The 23,621-nt window shown below is 45.0% G+C and overlaps 1 protein-coding gene across 1 annotated transcript in view; it reads right to left on the bottom strand.

Moving 5' to 3' along the window:
• Positions 1–267: 267 nt before the first annotated feature.
• Positions 268–23,621, bottom strand: part of SMYD3 (SET and MYND domain containing 3) — a 356,940-nt gene continuing 333,586 nt past the window's right edge. The window contains exons 11-12 of the mRNA XM_081124212.1: positions 11,181–11,289; positions 268–1,244 (exon numbers count right to left, since the gene is read on the bottom strand). Coding sequence (XP_080980338.1) covers positions 1,143–1,244; positions 11,181–11,289 — 211 coding nt within the window. The 3' untranslated portion in view covers positions 268–1,142. The remainder of the gene's footprint in view (positions 1,245–11,180; positions 11,290–23,621) is intronic.

Raw genomic sequence — 23,621 nt, 5'->3', positions numbered from 1 at the left:
ACGGTGGCTGGAGGACTAGCCAAGACCCCTGTGAGGGTGGGAGGGCTCCTAGAGAGGGACCAGGAGTAGCCGCTCTGGATTCTGCCATCGGACCCTCAATCTCCTTTTCTTGTGTGTAAAATACGGTGTGGATGGCGGAGGCTCTGTAACAATCTTTCCGCTGCAGGAATCCAAGGGCTTGTTACTACCAGTCTCATCTGAGCAGAGGCACCAAACTGCTCACATGATCGCTGAGCCAGAAAAGAATTTACCCTTTTTTTTTTTTTTGGCAGAGGAGAAGATATTTTCTGCATTTGTCTGCATTTGTCTGCAGGAAAAGCAGGCCATGGAATTAAGGAATGAGAGAGGGGGAAAAGGAAAGAAAGTGAGACCGCTTCGAGCTGGAATGCTAGACCCCTGCCTCCTGCAGGATAATGGAGCTTCGTGCGAAGCATATCACATGGTCACACCACAGGCCTAGGGATTAGAGAAAAAATCCAAGAAAAATAAGCATGGCGTACACAAAGGCTGGTAAAGTGCTGAGAGAGAGTTACAACAGGGCGAAGAGACAGCGGGAAAACATTTTTTCTTTTCCATTAAGACTTCCTTTATCCTTTCTAATAACTGAAATGACTTTGTTATTTCTGGGATTCAGGGTGAAACATCTTGTGTTGGAGACGTATTTGGAAACAAATAATGGACACAGACATCATTTAACACAAATAGTAAAGATAACATCTAAAAATTCAACTTCTTGCCCAAATGGACAGAGCCTAAAGGGAAGCAAATGTGAAAACATTGATTTTTATTCAATTACCCATACATATATCCAACGAGAATGTTAATACTTATTCTGTCATGCTTTTAACATGGTTTTCTATCATTAATGTTGAGATCTTAAAGGGAACAATTACTAATGAGTAAGCCAAGGAAACAATTACCAGATGGTGTTTTCAACCAAATTTCTTGCATTTATTATAATCGTGCTCCTCTACAACTAATGATTTTTGTGGTCTGCAAACCAAATGTCTGCCTTATTTACGTACACACTCGAAGAAGTGCGTTTCCAATGGGGGAGGGTCACGCAGCAGACGAAGCAGAGTGTGTGACCTCAGTAAGGCGCTCACTCAGGATGCGCCGTCCTGACACCTGACTGGGCTCCCTCAGGATGCTCGTATGTTGGCATCACATTCTTCCAAGAGTAGAATCAGGTCTTCAATCAGTTTGTGCTCTCTGCCGTGCGTCACTCTCATGATATCAAAAGCCTAAAGGGAAAAGAAAGAAGATTAGGTCCCAAAGCAGGCGGGCCCTGCCCACTCCTCATTTCAGGCCCAGGATGCCGGGGCCTGGAGAACCCCGCAGGCCGACGGTACGCAGCGCTGTGCTTCTCCAGCCAGGAAAGGAAGTGGCCAGGGTGATTTTTTAACGTGGTCTTTCAAAGGCAAACTCGCTAATGGAGTCAGGCTGGGGCCTGCTATCCAACAACGATCTTCAGGGATGGTCAGTGCACAGGTTAGGTTTCATGAGCAGCTGTAGAGGTTCAAGAGGAGTTAATGAAATGATTAAGTAATTTAGAGTAAGGATGAAATACAATGTTCATACCACCTTAAAATAAATGTTAATTTTTGCATGCTGCATTGAATCTTTGCCTATATGCATTGTGATAATGACGTATCACTTTCTGTATTCTTTTTACGTCATATGACACACAGACTAGTATTTCAACAATTCCTTCCTTTACTGTCTGTTCAGTCCATCACCAAATCCTGTCAATTCTACCTGCAAAATATTTCTGAAATCTGGGTGGGCTTGTAACCACTTCAATGGTAGAGCACAATGGAAGTAATGCTGATTAATTCCAAGGCTAGGTCAAGGCCAAGCGGCCTCTGCTTGGGACCAGGAGCCTCCATGCTGTGAGGAAGCCCAAGCCATGTGGACTGGCCATGTGGAGGTGCTCTGGCTGATAGTACTATCTGAGCCCATCTGTCAAGTCAGCCTAGCCCAGAAACCAGAGATGTGCAAAGAGAAGCCTCTAGGTGATTCCAGCCACCAGTCAGAAAACAGCCAGATTCCAGTCTGCCCAGCTGCAACCCCAGGCATCATGGAAGAGAGGCAAGTTATTCCTATTATGATCTGCTCAAGTTCCTGACCCAACCAATATGTGAGCATACATGGTGGTGGTATCCTCTGCTAAGTTTTGGGATGCTTGTTATAAAGCAATAAAGAACCAAAATGCCCTCAAAACTATTTTTGCAATAAATAAACTGGAGCTAAAGAAAACTAGTATTGTCCTATACTGCCCAAATGGGGGGCTAAGGGGAAGGGAGGGGCACCAGAGCCATTGTATTCCAGGGGAATGTGCCTTCAGGAGACACGTAAAGAAGTCACCCTGGTGGCTATTATGCCCCCAGAAAGTAGCTGGTACACAGCACTGTGGCCTCAGCCTTGGCTGTATGGTAGCATCGCCCCGGGGGCTTCAACAGAGACTCCAATGCCCAGACCCCACCCATGATCCTCCAAACCTGCTCTCTGGGGGGAGAACTAGGTTCTGGGGATTCTAAAGTGCCCTCAGGGCTGAGAACAACTGATACAGTAAGCTCTCAACAAATAATAGCAACTATTTATTATTCAGTGTTAATTTATAGCCAGCATAATTACCATTTTAATGGCTGTGCACCATTAATTCCATCATGTTTACAGACTATCACTCACTCAGCTACTCTTGGAAATTTAGATGACTTCCCATTTTTGCCATGATATGATTAATGGAGATCTGCCAGCATAGGACTTTTTGCCTGTGCTCAGTATCTGTGAAGACGTATCCTAGAGGTAGTACTCTGAGTACGGACATTAAAGCCAGGGAGACTTTCAGGCTGGGAAGCACCTGGCAGTCATGTGCTCAGACACCTTCTTTCTACTCAGGAGGAACAGGAAGCCTGGAGAAGTAAGGTGCTCAGGCTGAGTACTTTCAGTCTGTGCTCCTGGCTTCTTTTTTTGCCTTTTAAAAATGTTCCCTTAGGGTTGGAATAAAGAAAAACAGGCAGGCAGAGGGGATCTAGATTTAGCTAAGGCAGGAGGGGGAGAGAAGAGCCCGCCACCTCAGGCCCTGGTCCCCTCACCTGGAAAGAGCTCTAGTCACAGAATCTGGCTGTAACCCTACAGTGACCATTGGGCCCATCATCCCCTGACATCCCAGCTGGGAAACCAAGAAGGGCGCTGGCACTGAGATTCCAGGTGGTGGGGACTGGTTTGTTTGTTGCTTGAGTGTGCCTGCCCTGTGGGTACACAGTATCTGTGAGCACATTCCAGGTGGGGGTGTTTGGACATGGAGAGGAGGAGTTGGGAGCAACCTCCACTCTGCAGGGAGCCAAGCTCTGTGAGATCCCTCTGGGCTAAAGATACAAACATATGTGTGATGCCACTCAGGGGGCAAATGTCTTCTGTGCTATTCTTCCCCTGCCCCCTCTGCTAGAGCACTGCCAGGTCCTCCATCACCTGGACAGATAAGGTCCGAGGCAGAGACCGACTGTAAAGAGCGGTCAGAGAAATCCCTTCATGAGAAATTCTCTCACTTGAAAGCCATCTTAGATATTCTCCCTCCTACTCAACAGAGAGCCAGTTGGACTTGTGATCTGGCCAAGAAAGAGAGATAGGCCACAAGCACTGCCTGCAAAGCTCTTTGCAGAAAGAGCAAGAACCGTCCACTCTGCCCCTGCAGGTGGTCTGGAGAAAGGCCAGGCCTGACCTTCAAGGGCTCACCTCCCTCCCGCCCCTCACGAATGCCCCACTGGGAGGGCCTGGCCTTTTTTCTCAGGAGCACCCCACACCAGCTTCTGTTTGCCCTCCTGGTTATGCTTCCACACATTTCTCACCTGGAGAAAGATCTGGGCTTCTTGGCCAGTTGCCTCAGAGGCTAATGACAGTCCTCTTCATTCGCTCTGACAAAGTAAGGCTGATCTGCATGTTTTCAAACATTATAGGCTCCTATCTTCCTTCCAGTCATAAGTTTCAGTCTCTTCCAAGGGCGAAGGGTAACTGTGGCTGACCCAGGGTCCCGTCATCAAAGGAGCAGACCTACTCATCCGACTGCAGGCCAGGGCCTGAGGTCAGCAGGAGCCTCCAGTCCCGCAGCCGTTCTGGAACTGTAGGGCCACAGCTGGGAAGGGGAAGGGGAAGTGGTGGGCCCTCCCAGGCCTCGCTTCCACACCTCTGGGCCCCTCCTCCTTACAGAAGGGCCATGCTGACCATCTGGTCCAACGTTCCCATGTTTGTCCTGAGAGGTGGACCCAAGGTGAGCAGCCAGCTCTCAGGACTCAGCCCAGTGTCTACTTCAAAACTGCACTGGGTGGCAGCCTCCACCTCCAAACAGTCTGCAATGACCAAGGGGAGGGGCCGGAGGGCCTCCTGGATGTGACTTCTGAGACACCCTGAGGGCCACTGAGTCCTCCTGCTGAAGATGCTGCTGGTGTTCCGCCTTCTGTTCTTTGTGGTGAACATGGCAGCAGAAGCAAAGATGGGGCAGGAGGCAGCCCCTGAATATGTAGGACTTGAGATACTAAGACTAGAAGATCTCACCCACGGGGTGGCTAGAGCAGGGAGGAAACAGTACAGAGGGCAGAGGACCAACGAAAAATCCCCACCACTTGACTGGAAGGTAAAACTGAATGCTGATTTGATTAACCAATAAACACTGTTATTTTCTCCGAGTGATGGGTAGGGTAGAAGAGAAAAGGGGAGAAGGGAGAGAAAGAGGTAGGATTTAGTAATGTACAGAATGTCAGGGACTGTCTCCTGAGTGTGTGAGGCTATGTGAGTATACAGTGAGCTGGAACCCAGACCTGATGGAGGACATCCGGTCTTTGGCCTGGATGTCACCTGGGCTTGGGGCAAGAGAAGAGAGCCCTATGTGGCCGCAGGCCCAGGCTGCTCTCCATAAAGGCCACCGATCTTCACCCCAGCGGGAAATCATGAGGAGGGCTTATCTTCCCCCCAAAATAGATTTACAACAAATCTCTGACAAGCCAGAGCACTATTCCCGTGGCTCTGTCTCCCTTCTCTCGGCCCTGCCCAACAACTGCACATGCGCATATCAGAGAGGGTAATTTTGGTTTAATTTCCTGCAGCAGTATATAAAACAGATTAAGAAAATACAAAACTGGAGCCAGCTTGTGCTGGGAAAAGCTTATCTCTTCCGTTTAAATTTTATTTTTTTAATGGTAGCATTTAAAAAGAGCCTGCACATAATTGTCCACAGAGTACTCATCGAGGCCTCGAGGGGACCGCTGCTCCCATGTACTGGCTCCAAATGTCACTAGGGAAATGGCAGCACTGATTGCTGCTGCGTGACAGGCAGGGCGCACTCAGGAATACAGGGAGAGTCCCAGAACTTATTTCAATCTCATCGCATCTTTTTCTTTAAAAAAGTCATTTTAGAATTATGGTTGCATATTAAGTAAAATGAATTAAATCAAAGTATGATTTAAAGTTGCAAACAATATAGCTTTCTTATTAATTTTTAATACAAATATATTAAGCTTATCAAGGATCTCATATGCTCTCTACCATGAGCCTGAGGGAATCCAATAAATGACTTCCTCAAGCATGATTTAAATGTGGATATAAAGTCAGCGGGAAAAGAAATAAATACATGATAAGACCCTCTGGAATCAGATCACAAGAAGGGGAAAAAGGCAAGCGAGTTTTCTGATTCTGCCCAGCTCAGGATGAAGGTGGGGTGGAGAAGCAGAGGGGGAGGGGGGCTGGGGCATCGAAAAAAGGAACCGCGAGAAGCAGGACCCAAAACACATTACTCAGCTCCAGAGCCACAAGCCGGTTACAATGGGTAGCAGAACATTCCAGAGCCTTTGGTGGCCCCTCTGAGCGGAGCAGCACCCCTGCTGACTCCGCTCTGCTCTACACCTTGAAGCCCTGTAGGATCCGCAGGAAGGACCTGCCCTCCCTGGAGGCAAAGTGCCTTATTCACTCAATATCTCTAAGCAGCTACAACGCACAAGACTTGGCCTTACCAGGAAGAGCTCTGGGACAGCCAGGAGACAGTTATATCAGGACCGCATGTGACAAAGAGAAATGTAAGATGCTGGGGTGTCCAGAGGTTGGAGGGGACCAGAGCAGCCCAGGGGACCTCAGAAGGGGTTATAGACCTGGTGCGCTCAGGCCTGTACCTTCTTCCGGTGGGAGTGGCTACTCCAGTAAAAGAGTTGCTGCTGTGCTGCTAAGTTTAACTCATCAATACACCCAATAAATATTTACTGAGACCCTGAAGGGCCCTGAAGAGGTCACATCTCCTCCCTGAGACTCACTCAGTTCCCTCAACTGAATAAGGGATTGGACTCGATAAATTCTAGGGGCCAACCAAGTCCCAGACACAGAGCTAGAGGTGTCCATTTTGTTTTATTCCAAATATTGTTATTGATTTCTAATTAAATTGGACTGTGGTCAGAAAACTTACTTTGTGTGACTTGAATCCTTTTACACTTATGGAGACTTGTTTTATGACCCAGAGTATATTGTTTGTCTTGGTCTATGTTGTGTGGGGACTTGAAAAGAATGTGCATGCTGCCACTGTTGGATGGAGTGTTTTATAAATGACAGGTCCTGTTGGTTGAGGGTGTTAATTCTCCTCTATTCCTGCTGGGGTTCTGTCTAGTTGTTCTGTCCATTGCTGACAGAGGGGTGCTGATGTCCCAGCTATAGCTGTACCCACTAGTCCATTGTCTAATTCTCCTTTCAATTCTATGAGGGTTTTTCCTCCTACATTTTGCAACTGTTTGGTGCACACACATTTAAGACTGCTGTGTCTTCTCGGTAGATTGACCTTTTTTTCATTACATAATGTCCCTCTCTGTCTCTAGTAAAATTTTCTTTGCTCTGAATCTACTTTATCTGACATTAATAATACAGCTACTCCAGCTTTCTTTTGATTGCATTTTTCATATCTTTTTCCATCCTTTCACTTTCAACCTGCCTATGTCATTAATATTAAAGTGACTTTCTTTTTTTTGTTAGCCCTACCGAGGGATATTTTTTTCCATTGATTTTTATAGAGAAAGTGGAAGGGAGGGAAGAAGAGAGGAAGAGAGAAAGAGAGTGAGTGAGTGAGTGAGAGAGAGAGAGAGAGAGAGAAAGACACACACACATCAATGGACTGATTGCCTCCTGCATCCACCCTGACTTGGGCTGGGGATAGAACCTGCAGCCCAGGTACGTGCCCTTGACCAAAAATCGAACCAGAGGCCCTTAGGTGTGAGGGCTGATGCTTTAACCACCAAGCCACACTGGCCAGGGCTAAAGTGACTTCCTTATAAACTGCATATGTCATTTAAAAAAAATCCATTCTACTAATCTCTTTCAGTTGGCATATTGGACCATTTACTTTTTTATACAGGCCACTTAGTAATTAATGTAGTTATTAACAAATTAGGGTTTAAGTTTGCCATGTATTTTTGTTTTCTGTTTATTTTGTTTTCTTTTCCTTGCATTTCCTAGGGGCTAAATGGTTTTAGAATTCCACCCTACAGTGCTTTTGAGTATTCCTTTGTACAGCTTTTTTTAGTGGCTGCTCTAGGTCTTACATCGTATACACATAACTTATCACACTCTACTGGTGTCATTTTACCAGTTCAAGAAACCTTACTTCCCTGTACATCTTCTACCCTCCCCTGTTTGGAATACAATCGTCCTAAATATTTCCACCATTTAAAACCACAGCAGGGAGTGTTGTACTTTTTGCTTTGTCTATTAAACACAGTCTAGAAAACTCCAGAGAAGGAAAGCCTATTTCACTCACCCATGCTTTCGCACACGTTCTTTCCTTCTTCCTGATGTTCCCAGATCCCTCCTCTTATCATTTCCTTTCTGTTCAGAGAACTATTTTGGCCATCATTTTAGAGAAGGTCTGCTGGTTACAGGTCCTCTTAGCTTTCCTTCATCTGACAATGTTCTGACTTTCCCTTCAGTCCTGAAGGGTATTTTTGCTTAATGTCAGTTTTTGGGTTAATAGTTCTTTTCTTTCATTCCTTAAAACACATGTAATCTTGTCTGGCCTCCATGGCTTCCAACAGGAAACCACTGTAACATAAAGCATTTTTTGTCTACAGGCAAGATATTTTCTCTTGCTGCTTTTAAGACATTTTCTTTGTCTTTCGTGTTCAGAAGTTGGTGATGATGCCTTTCAGTGTGATCCTTTGGATTTTTCTTGCTTGGGACTCACTCAGCTTCATGCATCTGCAGTGTATGTCTTTTGCCAACTCTGGCAAACTGGGAGTTCTACCATTATTCCTTTTATTAAAATGTTTTATTGCAATAAAACACACACTACCCACTTCCAGAACTTTTGCACCATCTCAAACGAAACTGTACTCGCTAAACAGCATCTCCTCTTACCCGTCCCTCCGGCCCTGGTACCTCTTCTACTTTCTATGTCTATGTTCTTGACTCAGGACATCACGGAAGGGGAATCATTCTCCACTTGTCCTTTCATGTGTGGCTTACTTCACTTAGCATGTGTTCGCCCATGTTGTAGCATGTATCCATGTATCAGAATTTCTTTCCTTTTTAAGGCTGAATAACATTCCATAGAACATATATATATATATTCCATATTCATCCATTCACCCATCCATGAACATTTTTGTATCTTCTGTTTCTTTGTTGAGACTTTTTAATTTTTCATCTGTTTTGAGGATGCTTGTACTTGCTCATCGAAACATCTTTATGATGGCTGCCTTCAAATCCTTGTCAGACCATTCTAACGTCTCTGTTATCTTGGAGTTGGCGTGTATTGATTTTTTTTTCATTAAAATTGAGATCTTCCTGGTTCATTGTATGAGGAGTGATTTTTCAGCTGCAGCCTGACATTCTGAGTTCCGAATTTTACCGAGACCCTCCGTTTCAGCTGGCTTCCGCTGCCACTGCCACTGCCACTGCCCCAGCAGGGGGCTGGGAATGACACCGTGTTTCTGCCAGGTCAAAGTATCTGTCCAGGTTCCCCACTTGGCTCCCAGTTACTGCTGGGCTTACATTTCCTGGTAGGTAAATTTCTGCTTGTTTCTTTTAAAATGACTTAATCACTGTGCTTTCATTTTATTGACCATTCTCTACTTATTGGCTCCTTTTTTTTAGTTCAGAAACATACGCTTGAAACTAATGTTCTCTATTTGGAAGTCAGGAGGGAACGTTCATCAGTATCAGAGCTGGGAACTTGTGAATGACTCTTTGAAGGCACATTGACGACGTGGCACCTCATCTGCCTACCTCTCGTCTTCCCTTTCCCCTCCCATCTGGCCCCTAATGTGTGATGTCACACACTGAGAGGCAAGTTTGTAACCTAGAGGCTGTGGGCACTTAGGGAGTCCCTGGGGAGGCCTCAGGTGGTCCCCAAACCCCCTTCTCTTACCCAATATACCAAGTGTGTGTCTGCACATTTTTCTCTGGTAAGTCAGTGGCTCTCATCAGATTCCTAAACAAGAACATGACCACAGGGATTGAGAATCACTGTAGCAGATTAAGAACGTGAACCGCAACGCTGCATGCTCTAAGCCAGCCATCGGAGGGGCTGGAACCAGGGTGCAGGCTGGGCTACCAGGGTGCCCGGCACGGCTATGCTCTGAGAGCTCCCTGCATGCACTGGATTAGCTACTAACTGCAGAACAAGGTACGATGTCCAGGACCTTGGCCTGTGCTCCCTGTTCAGGCCCAGGAAAGATAAAAAAGATCCTCAAATGTACAATGCTTCAACAAAATGCAAGGAAAATGGAAAAAGAATCACAGTGTAATGTAAGAAATGGACAGACGAGTATTGAAGGGAAATAAGTCTGACTTTTTCCAACCTGACTTCAGCTAACAAAACACAACTGACACAGCCACTAACCTGGCCCAGAGTTGAGGGAGTCAGAAGCGTGCAAAGCTCACAGAAAAGAAACGGGCTCACTGACAAGACAGCCCTGATGAGAATGTTTGCCCTTGAGGTCCAAGAAGTCAAATCGGTGGCTAACAAAATTCTCCAAGAAATAAATGGAAAGAAGGGAAAGTAGATTAGAGACAGGAGAAAGCAGGGGGAAAGCACTGTGAGGGACCCCAGGACAGTCCTGTGGCAGCAATCACAAGGATTTCAGCTGAGCCCGGTGGAGACGAAGGCCTAAACCAGATCAGAGCTGGGCTAAGTGGATTCCTCTCCTGGGAAGCTGGGGCCTAATTGTAACAAATGTCTGATTCTGAAGCTTTTCTGATTTCTGTTCCAAACTCAGCCTTTGAAACCCTTATTCAAGCTGTTTCATCCCATTATTTCCAGAGTTTCTAAGACAAGAAAGAATATCTAGGGCTGTCAGTCTAAAGAGAATATTAGTTTCAAAGGGCAAAGAATCTACCTTCCCTTTCTCCATTCCGGGTTACCTGAGCCCCAAGAAAGCTCAGGAAGGGGGCCTTTCTGCAGAACAAAACCACTCTGCTTCTAGACTCAGGTCATACGAGCTTGTGAAGAGATGGATGTGTTCAGGCTATGCCTCTGCTAGCAAATGGTCCAAAGGTCCTGAGAAGATCTGGCCCACTAACTATATACAACTGAAAAAACAGGGCCAAGGTGGGGATTTAAAAGTCCTCTATTCATTAAAAAAATCCATTCATTCAAGTACAGCTTCGATGGAACTTTCTGCATCTGGGGCATGTGTGCCCGTTAGGTGGCACCAGGAGATGCAAAGTGTATGTAAGTAGGGTCCCTTGAAAAATTCCACTCACCTTGGTGAATCAGAACATGCCCAAGTGAACTGCTACGGAGTGGTGATATGGCCTAACTGTTCAAAACGGGAGCTACTGTATAACCCCAAAATACAAACAGTGCTAAAAGGACCAGGTAGTTGGGAATAATGAGAATGAGGGTTTCTATAAACTAATAACTATTTAGAGGACCAGAATACTTGGGGCTTGTCAAAACACACTCTTCCAACCTCATATACTTCTCAAATTAACTCCATGGGGCAGGTATTATTCCCATTTTTTAAATAAGAAAATTATGTTCCAAGGGATTAGAAGACTTGCCTCAAGTCACAAAACTAGTAAATCTGAGTGCTCTCTCGACTACACAACACTGCAGGGATGCACTTATATAGAGCTGCTAAAAACCACAAGGCCTAGTCACAGCCAGAAAAGAATATCCAGGCAGAGCCACGTGGGACCTGCACACTCACCAGCCTCAGGTTCTTCATCGCCTGGGGGAACATGCCTTGATGTAACTGCAATTTGCCAACTTTCATTACCTGCACACCTCTGACGGGGTGGCTTCCCGGGAAGAAGATCCTGGAAGAAACCAAAGGGCAAACAGGTCAGTGGCTCCCTCCTTTGTACCCTGCACTGCCTGTGACTGCTAATGAGCTCAGGAGGAAATGAGTAGTCCTGAGGGGAGCAGGCACGTGATCAATCTCTGCTCCCCGGAATGCCTTTGCATGTGGAACAAAGTGACTGTACCAGAATGCCTCTCTAATGAACACTAGAGCAGAGGCAAATCCCAACTCCACACTTGTATTTGGGAGGCGGGGGGAGATCAGTGCTAATCTTACCCTCCAAGCTCTCCCTGGAGCCCCAGGACAGCCTTGGACCAAAAGGGGCTCTCTGTATATATTTTTTAGGTAAATGAATGGAAGCGGCATCTGTGGCTCCCATCCAGACACTACCACACCCTCCATTTAACTGAAAGCCCTCGAATGTCAGGTGCAGAGCTCCTCACTGCATCTTTCACACAGGCCCTGTGGGTTTCTTTTACCACCTCACTGATAAGAGATTTTGATTCAGACATCCCATCTGTGTTTGCCATGATGTCCTGAGTGTAGGAGGGACTCGAGACATACATGACCTCTTCCACATGTAACAGAATAGAGTAGGGTGTGGTAGTGGAGCAGAGAGTGACAATGTAGGGCTGTTTCAGACCGGATATTCCTTCAATTGGATTCAACAAGGATTTCTTGTATTAGATTCAACAACAGTGTACAGATTGGCCTCTTCTGCCCCCACCTCTACTCTTAGGGACTACTACTCCTGACATAGATGCAGGATCGTTCCTGGAGCTCGGGACACACTACAGTATATACATATGTATGAATGTTTTCCTCAAGGCCCAATAATCCCACTAGACACAAGACAAAACATTCATGCAATGGTTTTAAAATATTACAAAACAGAGCATCTGTTCTAAGGGACCAAGGCAGAGGCTGCAAGGGCTCACTTTATTACAGACAACAAAGCTCTGTAAAACAAGCATTGGGTTTAGATTGGTTGTAGTGGGGCTAATGGTGGTGACAGAGCATTAAGAGTGTAAATACTACGAAAGTCAGGCAGGGCATCAAGGCAACAAAGGTTACACTAACAACTCCTTATGCACAACAAAGAAATTTCACACCCACTATTTCACTGATAACTAATTATGAGTGTGGCTTATTAACTTGATTATATAGATGTATGAATGTAGTCCCCAAGGTCCTAAGAGGCTATGTAATTTGCCCAAGGTAGCCCAGCCAGTAAACGGGACAGCTGAGTTCAGAACCCAGCAACTGTTTCCTCAAACTATTCTCTTCTCAGTCTACCTTACTGCCTCACTAAACTGCACCAATCTAATAGTTTTGCCTTAGATTACTTCTGTGTACTTTGTTAACTTCTTATAGTGCAACTAAAATATTTCCAATCATTCTAATTTCAATAGCCCCTAATACACTACTCTGCTTCTGCTGGGTATAAACATGCTACCAGAAGCCTACAGGTGACACCAGATTCATCACTACACTGAAGTGTTACAAAAATGTGAAACCAATGAATCTCTACCATGGTTGTTTCACATAGAAAACCTGGACTCCAGCATCCAAATAAAAGACCACTGTTGCTACCAGCTGTGTTTCCATTTTAGACTCCATTTGTGGAAAATATTTATCACAGTCTTCCATTTTCTCAGAGCAAAATCAAAGAAAATTGAGAAGTGCCAAATTACATTGTCTTCAAAAATCCTGTCATAGAGTAACTCAGCTCTCACAAATCATTCCCTGAAGACATTATTGATGTTCTACCAAGTTGATAAAGTAATATAATTTGCCAGCAGGAAAAAGGGCCGGCAAACAGAATTGTGCTCATTAGAGCAGTATCTTTACGATGCCTTATTCCATTTCTGTTACTTTTCAAGGTATCACACGTCACAGGGCAGAACGGTCACCTTGCTATGTGCTGGATATTTCAGTATTTTTACAGTTGGAAGTATATTTTTAACACCTACAAATTACAGCTATTCCTGCTAGAAAGGGCTCATTTATGCTGCTGGGGAAAAGGTCTCTCTCTGAAGCTCGACGTGGCCTTTGTTTACATGCAGCTCCTCTTACTATTAGACTCCCAAGTTCCTGTGGGGGCAATCTCTTCCACGACCAATTCATCAAACCCAGTCCTAGTGCTAGACCAGTTCACATCAACATTTTTAAGTAAGTACCATTTGTCTTCATTCTCTTTTCATCTGTCCTATTTCCTTTCATCCAGGCTGAAGGACTCACCAATGGTTTTCTCAGAGGTGCCTCACAAATGCTGCTCCCCAATGCACCCCCGCCCAAAGATTCTGCTTTGTCCAATCAAAATGCCCAAGCGTCCTTTCAAAAAAGCACACTCTCATCAAGGTGTTAGAAGAAAGTATGAGATTAAATTCCAGTTGTGAGTGGTTGATAATTTTATAAAGGTGTTTGCATGTTGAAAGTGAAATTCTAATTAATTCAAAAGAATTTATAATGGATAAAATTCAAAACAGTGTAACTAAGTGATGAATTTGCATCAGTAGCAAAGAAAAATATTTGGGGCATGAGTACTTTCCAAGCTTTAGAAAACCATGGTGGGTTGAGGTTCGGGTGTGTGGGAGTTGACAACCAAGCATGGTACAGTAAAAGTAAGTAATGTGCTAGTCACACCCTCAGCCTCGCTCTAAAATGTCCTTTATATTGCACAGTCCTGGGAAACAAATGCAGGATGTCTGGGAGGGCTTGAAACCACCTGACCAGACTACCACAGTGAACAGTGAGAGTTTGAAAGGGTGTCTATGGCACCCTTTAGGTGCTTCTTCTACTTTCTAAGTGGTCGGTATTTGAAAAGATTTAATACTATGAGCTCTGTTGTCTGCATTTGAAAAGATTTAATACTATGAGTTCTGTTGTCTGCATTCCTCTCCTTCCACCAATCTTTTGCACCATTAAGATGGCCAGATGACAGTTTGGTACATGCCTGTTAAAGTAAAGGGGTGGGAGGTGCTTTGTTTGCAGTTGTTAAAATGAATAATAGACTGTTTGGAGCAGAAGGGATCACAGATCAACTATTTCAACTCCTTTGATTTAAAGATGATATCATAGCCTAGAAAAGCTGCTCTAGGTCCACTTACTTGCTCTATGTCATGTGGCATGATCTTGTGCCATCTTTTGGAAACTGAATGCCTGTTAAAATATAGCTTCTTTTAGAGAGATTTTCATAGGCAGCTCCCTAATGAGGCAAATGTCCCCATCACCACTCGCTTATAAATGGAAAGCTGCTGCACAGAGGGAATGAGGGCCTTTCAACCAAATTCGCAAAGCAGGAATGGAACTAGAACCCAGTGCAATCTAGCATAGAACTGGAATTATTAGCAGTTTGCAACATGGCTAGATATGGGCAGGCAAGAATTCCAGTAAAAATAGTATACACCAATGAAAAAGCTGAGGTCAATATTTATTACTGCATTTGATGGAGAGGGAACTAGTCACTGGGGTAATACAAGCAGGGAGTGACCCCAAATTCTCTATGTTGGCCACAGAATATTATTTTTATTAACATTTGAGTAGAACTGTATGGCCTGTGTTCTGTAAGTTTCCTTCAAACCATATACTGACACCAGCCAAGTGAGGTCTAACGTAAAGAAAACTTCATAAGCTCTCCATTTTATCTGTTTCCACCATTTTCCAACTCCATCCAGCACTGATAGCTGACTTTTCTTAGCTGCTCTCAAAATATTGCTGGTGCAGTATCGTCTATGGGTTAACAAATTTCCCTGCTCAGGGGTTCAAGCTTTCTAGCTGGAAAGCGAAGTTCCTTATATAGTTTAACCAAAGAAAAATCCCCATCTTTGCTGGACATTCACCCTTGGGGGAGACATATGAGGAGAATCCATTTACCTGCTAATTTGTTTGTTTGTTCGTTTGTCTGTCCGTCCATCCGTCCGTCCATCCATCCATCCATCCACCCACCCATCTACCCACTCACTTATTCATCTACATATACATTCAACATTTACTGAGCACCTATTATGTGCCAGACACTATAGAGACAAAGTGGGACATAGGGCAAACAATGGTTCCTGTCCCTATGAAGCTTACATCGCTGTAGGAGGGCCAGACATGGAAAAGTACTAACAAGTCTGGTGCATACCGGGTAGGCTTCTATACGGGTCGATGCGGGTCTATAGCAGGGGGACCTACTCTAAACTTCAGCATAGAAATGTCCCAGAAGAGACATTTAATTGGGGGCTGATAGATGAGTCAAAATTAGACTGAGGAAGAACATTCTGGGCAGAAGGAACAGCAGGTGCAAAGGTCCTCGGGCACAAACAACGTGAAGTATTCAAGGAACTGATACAAAGTCTAGAATGTCCTGAGTATGGAATGAGGGTTATACAGATAATACTGATTTGCAGTGACGAAGGAAGGGCATACTACCCTATCCTTCAGAATTTGCGGAGTCAACTCTGGTGACAAGTGGGCAACACAAGACAGAACCAGCCCTTACCCCTTATCCACACAAGTGTTAGGTCCAAGCCAGTGAAGGTCGCCAGAGTCAGGGTCAGCAAACCTCTTCAAGGGCAGGGCCCAGGACTTGAGTGCGATTTATGCCTTTCACACCTAGTTCCAAACTCGGCCAGCACCCAATACGTGTGAGTGCTTTCAAAAAAGGGAGACAGAGCCACAAGCACATAATTTAAGAAAGTCACTTCAGGCAGATTGGCAGCCAAATGTCTGAAGCACGAACTGCCACAGACAAGCCATAATGAAAGACGACTGCACTCGGTGACTTGAATTGCTTGCACTGACAGGGCTTATTTTGGGAAAGACAGCTGAGCATCTTTATGGATCAACCCAAATTTGAAACTTAGTTGCAGGGCTGAATTTGAATCCAAGACTTGGATGGCTCTCTGTTCCATCTAACCATCAGACCTGTTAGCTTCCACTACGATATACTGATTTTTTTGCTTCACACAAATAAACCCTTTCTGGAATCGTGGATGTGAATCTGGTCTTTGTCATAAGAAATGAAGCCTGAGAGGTGGGAAGAGAGAAGGAAGCTGCAGGAGCTGATGGACCAGGCTCAGTGTCCTTAGTAAGCTGTGCCATTAAGAAGCTATGTCCCTATCACACAAGCAATTCCTCCCCAGCATCTAAGAACTCATCCTTTCCTCAAACCAGCCATGCTCTTCCCCATCCACAGGGATGTCTTTATTAAACTGCTTTGAGCAGTTTGTGGGGAATGAAATCAGTTGAGAAAAAGAGAACCCATGATGTCAGCTAGGCAAAGAGACCCGCAAGCCCAGCAAGAGGCTTTCCAAATCCCTCCCGGCACCAAAGTATTACTTGCAACATGTATTAATGCTAGCTCTGTGACACCTTGAAACAGCATATGGAAACAGCAGGAGCCCCAAACTCAGGGTACTGTGACACTGAGTCTCTGTTGGTAACCAAGGGTTATGTGCTGGCTGTCTGTTTTTCCTGAGTAGGACTGTGGAGCAGGGCTCTGCCAGACAGATTATCATTTTCTATAGTTAATGAGTTTATCTGTCTTTTAGGGAAGAAATGGAGAGGGGGAGAGGGAGGCAGAGAGGGAGGGAAACAGAACATGAGCATGGCTCCTACGAGCATCAGAGGGAATTTGCTCTGTAGAAATTCAATTAATGAAACAGAAATGCTGGTCTTTTTTAGCCTCCAGCCAGGCTGCTTCTGACACCCAGAGGTCACACGTGCTTGCAAGCCACCAAAGAAGTGACACTGAGCAGCTTCTGCAGGACAGCCTGAGCCCTCCCCCTTCCCTCCATCACTGCCTGTCCGCACCCTTCTCTTCCCTCTCATTTCTCTCTCCACAATTACCGCCTGCCTCCTTTTCTGAGCCACACCCTCCCTCCATCATCAGCTCTCCTCATGCTTTCTGATCAGTTTTCACTGTCAGGCCCAATGACACAGAAGCATATTTTTTAAACTTTCTAATCTTAAACACGTGTGCGCGTGTGTGTGTATTAGTGTTATATGTAAATTTCTTCCCAAAAGGATGCTCTATGGAATTCTGTTTATGTCATTGTTCTTGGCTTGCTCTCAAATATGGATGAAAGAGGGCAATGTGCATAGCAGCTTTACAACCCTCCCCACTCCCTCCTTCCCTCCCTCCCTCTCTCCCAGGAATATTTATTGAGCACCTACAATTAGCCAAGCACTATTCTAAGTGCTGGGTGATGTTATATAAGTGTCACTTGGGTTTAATCTTTAAAACAATGTGAGGTAAATATTATTATTCCCATTTTACATGAGAACCTGCAGCTCATAGAAGTTAAATAAATGTTCTAAGTCACATTACTCAGTGCAAAACTGGTCTGTCTCTAACTCGAAATCTTTTTTTATGGCTAAAAGCTGTTAGCAGACAGGAACTTTCTTTGTAATCAGAATTGGAAAATTAATATGCCTAATTCTTTACCCAGTGTAGACTCCAAAAGCTGACTTGTTAATGATAACCAATGGGGCAAGAGTCAAGATCCTGATCCTCGGGGAAAGAGTCAAGAGAATGAATTTCTACCCCTCTTCACTTCTCAGTAAGCATGGAATTTTGATATTTCATTTGTTTTTCCTTTTGAGGGTTACCAGGCTAACGAGGAAACAGAGTGAGTCGATCAAAATTATCTGCAGGCCAGGACTTGAGTAACTTAGTCTTTGTCATAAGAAATGAAGCATATGGGAGATTACTTTTCATCTTGTAACACACATTGTTTATTACAAGCAATTCTTCCAGCAAGCTTCTTAGTACTTCTTAAAACTAACTTTATTCCATTCTCACTCAGCGAAGTTTAGCTACAGACAGAATTCTTTCTCGACAATGATTTTCTTCAGCACATTGAAGCTAGTTCCTTTTCAGTGGAACGTTTTCTCTCACTGTCTCTTCTCTTTCCCTGTCTCTACAAGTACCTGGGTCCCCATCTTGTATAGAATCTTAACTGATGACTCAGGGATCCCACCCTCAGTGTAGGAAAATGCAAATCCAGTCACTGAGCCAGCAGGTGATCTGGCTCAGGTCCTGGTCAGGACCCTAAGTTTGGGGTCCTACACCTCCATGCAAGTTTTATATAAGCCATCATTCCACGCATTGGTCAGCACTCACTTTTATCAGCCTCTGCCACAAGTAAGGGTGCTCTCTCTCGCTTATCAACAGCCCTAGTTTTAGGCACTGAGCCTGATTCCGTTTCCACCTTCAAAGAGTACGTATCATGTAACCTACTTAACAGGGTCCAGGTCACCAGCCATTCTCCTGCTTTATCCCGGAGCTGGGCAGCCAGCGGCTTCAGCTCTGTCCCTGCTTTGCATTTCACTTCTTTTTCTGATGCACAGACATGTTCATATTGCTTTCATCCTGGTTGTATCTCTTTAATTTCTCCTAGCTATATTTTATCTTGTCATCTAACAATGCCATCTTACCAAGAAATTCCCTGACTACCCTCATCACATGCCACTGGCCCATGTGCTCCAGTCACCTACTTTGGCATCTTCTCAATTATCTGGTCAACTAAAACTTCTCCCACCTCAGCGCCAGACACATGCCGGGAGTGGAGTAGCCAAGCACCGAAACCTGTGTGTTTCTCCGCTCCCCAAATTCCATGCTCAGCTCTTCCCAGAGTCCTTTTCTGACCACTCTATTTTAGTAGCACCCACCCTAAGTATTTATTACAGTAGTCAGTTAATTGTCTTTAGAGCCATATTGCAAACAGTCACAAGATCTCCTAAACAGCAGCCACAGGTCACAGTTCTGTCTTTTTGGTAAAACTTACCTACACAGCTCACACTGACAATAGTGCTGCCTACAAATATAAAGGTCAAGAGTATACTTAGAAATGACCTGATGTGAACGGCAGTGTACTTCTTGGGTTGGAAATTCTGATTTTCTTTTCAAGACAGATGACAGAATTACTATCTGGAAGTTGGTATTATGTCCAATAAGCAAAGATTCTGTCATTTCAACATTTTAACAAATAGAAAATATAGTAAAGCCTTTTAGTTAGGACTAATGGGATGGTGAAATGTCTCATTTAATGGAAATTTGAAATTCTGGATTCTTTTAGCAAAACAGAGATTTATTTTTTATCAGCCTGTACAATAACACGGAGTAATGGCTTACAGAACACTGATGAATAGAGAGTCTGCCAGGACCTACTTTAACAAACAGTGAGGAATTGTCTCTGATTAATAATGTTTATTTGGTCTAGCATGCTGTAAAGGCAGCATGAATGGGTTAGTATTTTCCCTATAATTTCCTACATATTCATCATTTGCCCAGGAAACATTTTTCCCCTCCTATAGATACTGGAAATGCATCAGCCAAAGCCCCCTCTAAATTACCATAAATTCAAAACCACTGAGGCCAGATCAATGGGACTTGATATGCACAAAATTCTTGCATCTGAGTTCAGAAGGGAGCACAGAGTAGTCATGCTCCATCCCAGTGTCTGCACGTGCAAGGAGCCCTTTAACTCCAGCGAGATCATGGCTCCATTCTATCAGCTTCCTGCATGCAGCAAATACCTGGTGAAGTGAGGAATCGCAGTGTTTCCTCCTCTCTCGCTCTCTCTCTCGCTCTCGCTCTCTCGCTCTCACTCTCTACACAGAAGGCATCACTATTCTGCCTGATCTGTGAAAAATGAAAGGCCATGATTTAAGGTGCAAAGCCCCTAACAAATAATGATGAATTTGGAAAGACAGGGGGAGATATATCTGCACCAGCTACTGTACTCAGGAATTGGATGCAGGAGGAAATTGCTTTTTTGGTAGCATGAGTGAAAGGTTTTCAAAACAGTCTCTACAAGGAACTTTCTATTCAAGTACCAAATTGCAGAATGCAGAATATGAGGGAATTTGGCACGTTTTCCTTTGAACAGGGCTTTCCTTCAAATGGCTGTTAGCACCAGTACAGGAAATGGCCAACTCAGAGAGATTTCAGGTTCGCTGTAAACGCCCCCTACTGGCAGGTTTTCAAAACTGTGCCAATTGCTTCTGGTTCCAAAAGAGAGCCAGACCAAGAGGTTGTCAAGGCTCATTTCTCGCGATCTGTATCCTACGTGTGCTAGGAATTCCATTTTCAAAAGCTGTAAGGCTTTTCATGATATGGGTTCAAGGATGCTCAGTATCTGAGATTAATAGCTTGGGGCACAGAAACCAGACAAAGATCAGGCATAAATGTCCAATGGTTCCCAATGTAAATGATCACAGTCTAGAGAGTAAAAATATTCCTACTTTCTAAAAAGTACACAACTCTCAGCTGTTATTGGCTATTCTGAATTCCAGGAAACCACAGAGATTCTCACATCACGCTGCTACTGGTAAGCAGGGCAGCGCCCAGCTCCCCCATCCCTGCCCTACCACCCAGCAGGCCCATTATGACACTGAGTAGAACCCTTGTTTTGCTCAGCTACAGTCCCTCAGCTCCACTGCACTCCCCACAGAGGAGGCCGTTTCCCCAGTAAGCCAGAGGGGCCCCTGTGAGCAGGGAATTACAGCTTGAGAAGCCTTCTGAGTGAAGAGCTTTGACTATTCAGCACCCCCCCAAACACACACACACAGACCCCCCCCCCCCCCCCGCACACACTTTGAGCTTCTCCATGCTTGTCACCCAGCTTCTCAGTCGGCCCATGCCACAGCAAGGAAGAGAGGGGGAAGTCTCAAGGGTCTTGGGCTATGTTCTTGATCCCCAGATGTGTTTTCTCCAGGCTGGCCTGTCCCGAATGAGGCTGAATAACAGCAGGGCGGCCACCCTTACTCTGCCACTGCTACATTTCCCACATCTCCTGGTTTCCCTTTACTAGACAACCACTCACAGCTCATTGCTCACTCACTGTGCCTGCATCTCTTCGGAGCACTGTTCCTGCCTTTACTCACTATCCCCCCCCCCCCCCCCCCCCCGCAGAACAGAGTCAGCCCTTCAGTCCTGCTGTTCTCACTCCCTCAGGCTGTGCCTTGGTGTCCCCCTACCCTCTCCTTTCTACTGAAATGAAAACTTTATGGGTTTGGATGCACCAAATCTTTGATATTTATGACAAGACATAGATTTCGTCACCCTGACACCTACTACATGAGTGAGTTATGCAAATGAACATGTTGATGCTTGTTGTAAGGCGTCAAGGACATCAATCACAGGAGTAAACTGTGCAGGGCACCTTGTTGTCCCCGCACTGTGGCCGCTGCGCTGACAGAGAAAGTGTCAGGTCGGCCCTGGGTGAGGTTCTTGATGATGTCTGCTAATGAACCAGTGAGCCAATGAGGATTCCCATGGCACCTCCAGACCTGGGAGGCACCTGGCCACCTGCCCACTTCGTGCTGCAGCGCAGGAGCTCACACCAACCCTGTGAGCAGGTGGCATCACCTCCCAGACACCTCAAGTAGCATCTGCACTTAATAACAAAAACCCTGAGAAACCTAAGGCAGGCATCAGGCAGCAGTTGGCCTAAGGTACACGTCCACCTTACCAGCCTCATACTGGTCCTACCCTGGACCACACTGGCCTGTGTGCAGGTTCCTGAACTTGCCACACTCCCGCCTGCCATGGGGCCTGTGGGCAAGCTTTGCCCTGAGGCTGGCCCAGCCCCTTGCCTAAAGCACGTTACTTCTCAGAAGGGTGTTCCCCTTCCAAACACCAGCCCTGTCCACCCCAGAGCCCGTGCAATCCTTCCATCTTAAACTCTCGTAACAGTGTATCTTTCTTTCGTGGATTCTAAGACACGGAATAACTAGATGCTGTATTTGTATAATTATGTCAGTAAGGTACACCTCTCACTGTAGGGTTAGGCGCCTGGTAGCAGGATTCGTAAATGCTTTTGAAAATAACAATACTATGTCTAATAGTGGTCAACACATGGAGATGATTAATAAATATTTAAATATTTGAGAGGTTAATGAGTGAGTGGCAGTAAGAATGAAGACCCAGGGGCCTCAGGTGAGACAGAGAGCACCACCCTGTCATGCAGATGTGACAAAGGGAACAAGCCTTGGACTTCAGCAGAGGATACTGGCTGGGATAATAGCTGATGAAAAGTTGTTCTGAAGAATATATTTGCACAAATGCATAAGACTAGAACTTTTTTAAAATTTGTAGTAAGGGCCCTAAAGTAAGTGGTGGACGACCTCACACTGCCAATGGGAACATAAGAGACACCCAGGGGTGAGTACCCAGGAGCTGGCAGAAGGATTCAGAGACTTTCCTGGACACTGTGGTTAAAGATTAGCACTACCTACCTGATGGGGGAAAACAGAAGCTAATATCGCTAATAGAGCAGGACATACTGTGTAGAAAGGCTTTACCTACTTCTCATTACAGAGCCTGAGGCTTAGTGGTTCTCAATAGCTTCTTTGTTCATCAGAGAAAATTCAGAGTTGAAAAGCCCTCTTGATACCATTAGGTAGGGAGCCAGGACTCACTGGGCCCGATTTGGCTTTTAAAGTCAAGTCTCTGGTGGACAAACCAAATAAACGGTCCCACACAGAGAATTGGATCTTAAAGAAGTTTATTTTTGTCTGGGTGTGCTACATATTATAGCAGAACCACTCACAAATGTTTAAAATAGCTAAACTTTTAAGAATGTGTTTGATGGTTTTATATGTAAAAGCGTTTTCAAAAACAATAATAATGTCAGTAAACAGGGTATCGGATTTGACAAGGTGGATTACTAAACTGGAAACTGTCCCCAGAGGATGTTGATTACTGTTGCCCCCAGCCTGGAGGGCATTGGAGGCGGGCCAGGCCTGGCCTTACCACGCTGTTAGCCAGGATCTGGACGGAGACAGTTAGGGCACGTTTACCAAGCCTGCAGCTGCTATGAAGCTCAAAGGAAGGGAGAACAGCTCTGTAATCTTGGCCTTGCTACATAATGTACTGGGCCCCGAATTTCCTCATCTGTAAAATGGGGACAATGGTTCCTATCTTTAGGGTTGCTGTGAAGAATTAATGAGCTAAATGTATGTAAAAGGAGCCGGTAAAGTCAGTTATCCTCCTTCACAAAGAGTGAAGGAAGCAGGATTTAAAAAGCCTAGGTTGGAAAAATGGGGCTGAAATCAGCAATTATGACCCAAAAATAAAAAGAGAATCCAGCTTTTAGTAAAAAAAAAAAAGAAAAAGAAAAAGAAAAAAAGACTAAAACACTCTAGGAACGAATCCACATGACACATGAAAAAAACAAAAACAAATGAGTGGCCCGGCCGGAGCTGCTCAGCGGATGAGCACTGACCTATGATTCAGGGGATCGAGGTTCGATTACTGGTCAAGGCACATGTCCAGGTTGCGGGCTGGGTCCCTAGCAGGGAGTGTGTAGGAGGCAGCCTATCAGTGGTTCTCTCATCACTGATGTTTCTACCTCT

This window comes from Miniopterus schreibersii, assembly GCF_964146895.1.
Source record: "Miniopterus schreibersii genome assembly, chromosome: 21".
In the NCBI taxonomy this organism is placed as follows: domain Eukaryota; kingdom Metazoa; phylum Chordata; class Mammalia; order Chiroptera; family Miniopteridae; genus Miniopterus; species Miniopterus schreibersii.
This window is presented reverse-complemented; position numbering and strand designations above follow the sequence as displayed.